Consider the following 7,332-nt stretch of genomic DNA (forward strand, 5'->3'; position numbering starts at 1 on the left):
TAAACATATTGGTGAACAAACAAACGGGTTAATAAATTGTCAAAAAACTAGGATTGTCCAATTTCCCGATTGAATCACCCAATATTTTTAAATTATAAATTATTTACTTTTTTCCTGTTTTTTTCTCAAAAAAATCAAAAAATGTGATTTTTAATCAAATTATTCAAAATTATCTGAAAAGAATGAATCGAAATTAGAACCGAATTGAACTCAAAATTTTATCGGGTTCCTAACATTGTTATTCATATCAAACTAAAAATAATAATAATCAAACCGAAACCAAACCCAAACTCATGAATAATTGAACGGTTCATATATTTCTTGAACCAAAAAATCAAAAATCATAATCGAACAGAAATCAAAAACCAGAAAAATCGAAAATGAACGTTCATGTCTAAACATATTGGTGAACAAACAAATGGGTTAATAAATTGTCAACAAAAAGTAGTAAGCGCGGGTCAAAATTTAGTTGGTTCTTATATTTAAAGGGTTAGATTTATACAACAACCTCTTTTAAACAATGTTGTGAACCAACACTTACTATATATGAAACATAGAAAATTAAGAAATACAATTTGTTATTTACCTTCACTAACCCAGAATATAATGGTATGTAGTTGCGGATGAATACCAAATGAAGTGATTTAAATAGCTTATAGCTAGTTAACGATCAAAATGGATGGTACATAGAACCCTTAGTTACTCTAACAACTCAAAACTATTAATAAAACTTTTGAAGCAAGGGAAGGTATTCAAACTTACAAGTATCAAAAACAAGGTACTCTTCTCCCCAACTTTGCCTCAAACAAAAAAAAAACATCTAATTAGCATCGTGAAACGTTATCCCCATTTTCACGGCAAAAAACCACAACCCCCAGCGATGCTTCCTTCTCAACCGCCCGAACTTTACCCGTTTCAACATCCTCATCAGCTTCATCGATTGTTGGCATGATCGAGAGACTATTATTGCCACTACAACACTTAACGGCTTCTAAAATGTTATCTTCACAGCGTGTTTCTTTGTCATCATCGTCTACGCGTTTGCCCCATAACACGGCGTAGATTCCCACCATTAAAACAACCAGTCCAATAACCCTGAAAGTTCAAATATATATTCCGGTTTACGTTAATTACAGAATGAACCGAAACTAAACCAAATATATATCATAATGAACCGGTTGTTGCTAACGTACCCTCCTAGGTAGATTCCTTGGCCGAGAACGAAGAAGCTCATTATGGAGACAATGACGACAACAAGAGGGTTAAAAGCAGTGACGAAGACAGGTCCCTTTCTCTGCATCATAAGTCCTTGAACGTAGTAAGCTACGCTCGACGACATTATTCCCTGTAATCGTACCAATCACAATATACATAAGTGTCAATTTCATTTCTAATATGTGAACTGATATGTTATGTACAACCGTGGTGAAGTTTAAAGAAAAAGAACGGACCGCATAGGCAGAAGCTAGAAGGTTCATGTCAAAACTGATGTTCAAAGCAGAAGGATTGTGTTCCATTACGAAGGCCAGGGCTAAGGATTGTAACGTTCCCATGAAACACACCATGGTTGATAACGAGAGATGGGCTGCGTATTTCTTCAAAGTCCATGCCTAACAAAAATAAGATAAAAACATATAACGTTCTCGTTAGTTAGATCCATATATCTTTCTATATCCTATCACAAATTGTATAAATCAAAAATCATGAGTGTTTTCTTTTTAAATCATGAGAAATTTATTCTTTGAATATTGTAATCCAGTCATAATTTTAACATATAGTAAACCTTAGACACAATCTAAGAGTCTAAACCAAAATCCCACGAAACTATAACACTAGCTACTTTCTTAGATTGGATCAATAAATTATACCTGGAGAATGAAGAAGGTAGCCCATGAGAGGGAAGCGAGAAGGAGGAAGACGGCGGCTTTAAAATAATCACCGGCCAGCGGCGAAGATGCGGTGGCGGTGGTGGTGAGGTGAGATCGGAAGAAATTGATGAAAGGACCTTTGTATAATATCATCAATATGGATCCAACCACTGTCACTAAAGTCCCCACCACTTTTACTTGGCATCTTACTTTTTTCATCTCCACTTTCTCCATCCTATATTTTATATTCATATTTTTATATAAAACGCATCAGTATTTCATAATTTTTGATCTCGTGACATATTGATTGTACTATACATCTACGTATGAATTGGTGCATATCCACGTATGAAAATACTATTGAAATATTGCTTTTATGTATGTACCTGAATAGAGTGGCGAGGATAAAGGTTATTGCGGGCACGATGTTGCTGACGGCGGAGGAAAACGTCGGAGATGTGAGTTTCAGACCGATGTAATATAGATTCTGATCAATCACAGGCCTGTTTGTATAAAACCTTATTTGTTACTCTTATACATGTAACAGTTTTCATATATTCAACAAGCAAAAAAAAAACGTTTTAGAGATTGTTTAAGAAGACTAACCCGAGAAGAGCAAGAACAAATATGTGCATGAATATCGAAAACGTCATCTTTGACCTCACTTTCCTACAAAATCCCCAAACGAATAAATATTACAAACGCACAAAAGTAATGATATCTTAGAAACGATATGGACTTCTTTTTCTTTTCTTTTTTACCTTTCAGAGAGAAATGCGAAAGGTGCGATCGCGGCTGTGGCAAAAGCGTTGCGGTATGCAACAAGAACGTAATGGCTCATACCGCGGTCAAGGACGGTTTTAGTGAGCAGGTTCATACCGGCGTATCCAAACTGAAGACAGACCATTGCAAAGTAAGGTTTAGCTGATTCTGACATCCTTAGTCCCATCTCGATTTGCTTTGTTAGGTTTCAAGACAAGAAAATGAAACAAAACTTTGGGGTTATTTTATGATCCTTGAGGTTAAAGTTATCAAAAGTTAGTGTTTGTGTATAAGAGAAATGAGCTAGGAATAGAGAGGAGACAAAACACTTATCGAATGTGCTTTTCCTGGGAACCAAGTGGTGAGAGGTTCTTTGTATTTATATCATAATATTCGGAATTGTGATCAGTGTTCTCTGCTTTCTTCCTTTTGTTTAGTTTTTCTATATTTGTTATTAAATTTTATTTTAATGACGTTGGTGTTAATTATTCCGGTTTGATTCGGTTTAACAATTGGGTATCATGTTATCTCTAAAGTAAGTGGATAGAACATTCTACATATAAATATTCGGTTTATACGACTTCGTGAAACCAATCATATTAGGTAAATAAAACTTGTGGCTATTAAAACTTGAGATCAGTAGTGTGATTGATGTGGAAGAAAATAGTTGTTTAGTTTAATATGGTAGATACAACATTATGCTTCTAGATATTTTTTCGTGTTATGTTTTTTTATTGCAATTAGAGCGGCATAAACGATAATATTCAAGATGATCCTATTGTTGGTAGAACATGCGAAAGCAAAAGAAAAACATATGCAATCACGCCCATTGGGTCTATACAAATATATAAATGACAATCAGCCAATCACAATTTGAAGCATGTTAAATCTAAAATGTGTATATATGTGTGTATGTCGACGTCTAGTTTTTTTTTTTTTTTTTTTTTAAAATATTTTCTATTAAATAGAGTGTATGTCGACGTCTAGTTCATACATATGACACTAAAATGTAATTATATCTAGTAATAAATCTAGTTATTCATGCTATTGGCCTAACTCTTGATTCATGTACGGATGGTTAACCAACTGGGAACAGTCGTTAAGGTCGTGGTTGTCAAAGTTGTGGTGAACTAATTAAAAGCTTATAGAATAATTCTACCGGAATTTTACTGCCAAAATAATCTAGGGTTAGGTTATAATTTATATAAAATATGACAAACTCGTCAATATCAAGTAAAACCAATGGCAAGGCAAACCCTTTTGCAAAGAAAGGTTAAAACAAACTTTTTTATATATAGAATATTTACCAATAAATTGTGGAGTGTTACTGAGATGTAACACGCCTAAACTGTGGAGTGTTTGTTATAAATCATTTCGTCACGTCGGGAGGAGTCAAGAAATATATCAATCTTAAGAACCTATACAGATTGGTTCTGACTCATTATCTTTCCAAAGCTATCTACATTTTTCTTGCTTCACTTTGTTTTTCTTTGTAGTAGTATAACATTTTTTTGGTTAACGTAAAGTAGGAATTTGAAAATCGACCAACCAAAACACTACATTAAGATAGATTCGTTGTAATATGGGTTATATACATGGAGTGTGACGCATGGGGGGACACGTCTATCCTAATTCCTAGACTCGTGGTCACAAATGATCGATCTTGAGAGGTTAAATCAGTGAAGAAACACAAGTTGACAAAGTGAATTCCACGTGGTAGCAACAATCAATTGGGTTCAATCTTACGTACGTTTGGGACCCATATCTCAAATATATACCATTTTATCTGAAAGTGCGTTCTTCTGTTGAGAAAAAATATAGTGGACAAAATATTTTTTTTTGGTAAACTACTGGACAAAATATTTGTTGGATGTCTTGTCTGTTATCGATTTCAATCTTTTTTTTTTTTTCATCTGAGATTTTATTGATTAAAGGGCCAAGCCCAGAATATTACAAAGCTCAATTCTTACACTTTAGGCCCACATCCATACAGCCCTAGAGCCTACACACGACGCGGCTCAACCACTTCGCACCGCGGCCTCACCTCCGCTTCAAGACACCGCCAGTGAGACGATACACCGGGACACAGAAGCACTCACTAGCTTCACAAACTCATCATCGCAAACTCTTTCCACCCAAGTATGCTATATTTCGGAGAGAATCGATCGGTAAACCGAGATCTCATCCGCCTCCATGCATCACTAAACCTGGGAAGAAAGCTTCGCCGCGACATCAACCTTAATCACCGGAGAACTTCAATCGTCCCCAGACGAGAGCTTCTCCACCAACTCCAACCCAAACCCATATAATCCAAGACAAACCCAAAATACAAACAAACTCCAAAACAGAACTAGAGGAACCAGAGCCGGCGACGCAAGGCACAGAACGCCTTCACCCCCCGGAGACTAGAGCTGGCGATAGCAGAGCTTAAGAAGCCTCCGCCTCCCGGAAACAAGACCGGCGGCGATGGAGCTGTATAAGCCTCCACCTCCCGGAACAAAACCTAAACTAAACACCGACTTCACCACGCCAAAGCTCCCCACGATCGCGTCGTTACTCCAACCGAAACACCACCAAAGATGTCGGTTAACTCCTCGAGTTGTCACCGATGGATGGGACTGGACCAGAGCTCCGACAAGGCGGTCGTGAAGAAGAAGCGAAGGAGAAGCAGGATGGTTATCTCTCACGGAAGAACAAAGGGTTCCGGCGACGGCACGCTCGCTCACGCGCCGGCCGTACGCCGGACCCAAAACAGATCTACTTTCTCTTGCTCTAGTTCTTATCGATTTCAATCTCTTCTAACAGAAAATTTAAAAGGCAGATATTTTTGATCTACATGACCAAATAAATACTAAAAACTTATACATGATAAACGTGAACTAGAGCATATATCATAGGTATAGAGCATATATCATAGGTATAGTAGTTTATCTTTTTCTGACTGAGTTTTTAGAGGTAGTTTATCTTGAATAGTGATTTTGTTTCTGAAATACATAAACATTATGCTTTTTCTATTTAGAAAGTCACTAGAAAAAAGAAAGTTTACTATCTATATATATAAAAATATGTTTGCTTCCTTCCTGTGATACCACGTCACTAAGTACTGCAAGGAGAGCGTGACACCGGTCCCTCTAATAAAGTGATGTGTTTCATTTATTCCCGAGTGATGATGGGCTTTGATCGTTGTCTGTCATCGTGTTGGCTAGAGTTTGATGGTTTTTGCGGCCCGAGTAGATGAAATCGTCTCTAACCCTAATTAGTGACTACGCGAAGAAATGGCGATGGAGTTCGTCGGACGTCCGAGTTCGCCTCTCCTCTTCGTTCTTCAATATCAAAACTCAAATCTGTTTCTCCTACCTGTCATACTCATTGATGAGTTTCTCCGTTAAAGTCTCATGGGCTCCTCGATCTCGAGTGCTGCTTCTCACGCCGTCTAGGACCGTCTTGATGCTACTGCGTCTCTGTCTCCGCCACTGCGCCTCCAACTACTCCGCCTGTGTCTCCTCTTTTGTTAGCGCCTCATACTGATTATAGATGTTTTGGGAATCCCGTAATACGAGAAAGGCGGTGATATCATGGGCGTCGACATGCTCCTCCTCGATCATAAGGTATTTTCGGCGACCAATAGCCCCTTCTGAGTACTTTATATGGTTGATTACATATTCTGGCATCCCAGCTCCTTTTTGTCTGAGTTGAAGCAGTAGACCGACAAGATTTAATTAGGTCTCTCCCATTGACAGTAGCTGAAATCAATCCAGACTCTATCTTGATCCTTTAAGCTGATACAATCATGTAAGTTTGTTTAAGCTTTGATATTGTGTACTTATGTTTCAATCATGTAAATTGATTATGTCCTTAAGATGAAATTCATAGCTACTTTCAGAAGCTCGGGGTCATTACAAAAGTTGACCATAAAATGCATAAGATGGGTCATTCAGTGGAATTGCTTTATCATTTTCTAAGTGAGTTTAGCATGGAACATTGTTATTTCTTTTGAGTTATGTTTATTTGTATTCAAGAACACGGGTCTCTCAGATTGAGATAAAAGTTTGGATCTTCTCGCCAAGCGTTTGGGGAAGAAGAGGATCATCGCTGAGACAGGAGCTGGTCAACACGGTGTTGCTATAGCCACTGTGTGTGCCAGTGTGGTCTAGAGTGTATTATCTCTATGGGTGCTCAAGACGTGGACAGGCAAGCACTCAATGTCTTCAGAATACGACTTCTTGGTGCCAAGGTGAGAGGAGTTCACTCTGAAACAGCCACATTGAAGAACGCGATATCTGAAGCGATAAGAGATTGGGTGACGAACGTTGAGACTACACATTACATATTGGGATCTGTGGCGGGTCCTCATCCTTACCCTATGATGGTCAGAGACTTTCACGCGGTGATCGGTAAAGAAACGAGGAGACAAGCGTTGGAGAAATGGGGCGGGAAGCCGGATATCTTGGTGGCTTGTGTCGATGGTGGCTCAAACACGATGAGACTGTTCCATGAGTTTGTGGATGACGCAGAGGTCAGGATGATCGGTGTGGAAGTTGCAGGGTTCGGATTGGACAGTGGCAAACACGCTGCCCCGTTGACAAAGGGAGATGTTGGTGTTCTACATGGAGCTATGAGTTACTTGCTGCAAGATGATGATGGTCATATCATTGAACCTCAGTGCAGGGTAAGAGCCAATCAGAACATGCCTAATCATAAG

At 38.3% G+C, this 7,332-nt stretch overlaps 1 protein-coding gene and 1 pseudogene across 1 annotated transcript; one reads left to right on the top strand and one right to left on the bottom strand.

Moving 5' to 3' along the window:
- Window positions 1–648: 648 nt before the first annotated feature.
- Window positions 649–3,002, bottom strand: LOC106339432 (WAT1-related protein At2g40900-like). Its single transcript, XM_013778236.1, has 7 exons — window positions 2,630–3,002; window positions 2,475–2,537; window positions 2,255–2,371; window positions 1,869–2,103; window positions 1,452–1,610; window positions 1,194–1,345; window positions 649–1,095 (listed from the first exon to the last, which is right to left on the bottom strand). The coding sequence occupies exons 1-7, from the start codon at window positions 2,815–2,817 to the stop codon at window positions 825–827; spliced, it is 1,185 nt and encodes a 394-aa protein (XP_013633690.1). The 5' UTR covers window positions 2,818–3,002; the 3' UTR covers window positions 649–824.
- A 2,236-nt stretch (window positions 3,003–5,238) lies between these two features.
- Window positions 5,239–7,332, top strand: part of LOC106337808 — a 2,588-nt pseudogene continuing 494 nt past the window's right edge.

The sequence above is a fragment of the Brassica oleracea genome, chromosome C4 (genome assembly GCF_000695525.1).
Source record: "Brassica oleracea var. oleracea cultivar TO1000 chromosome C4, BOL, whole genome shotgun sequence".
NCBI classification, from domain to species: domain Eukaryota; kingdom Viridiplantae; phylum Streptophyta; class Magnoliopsida; order Brassicales; family Brassicaceae; genus Brassica; species Brassica oleracea.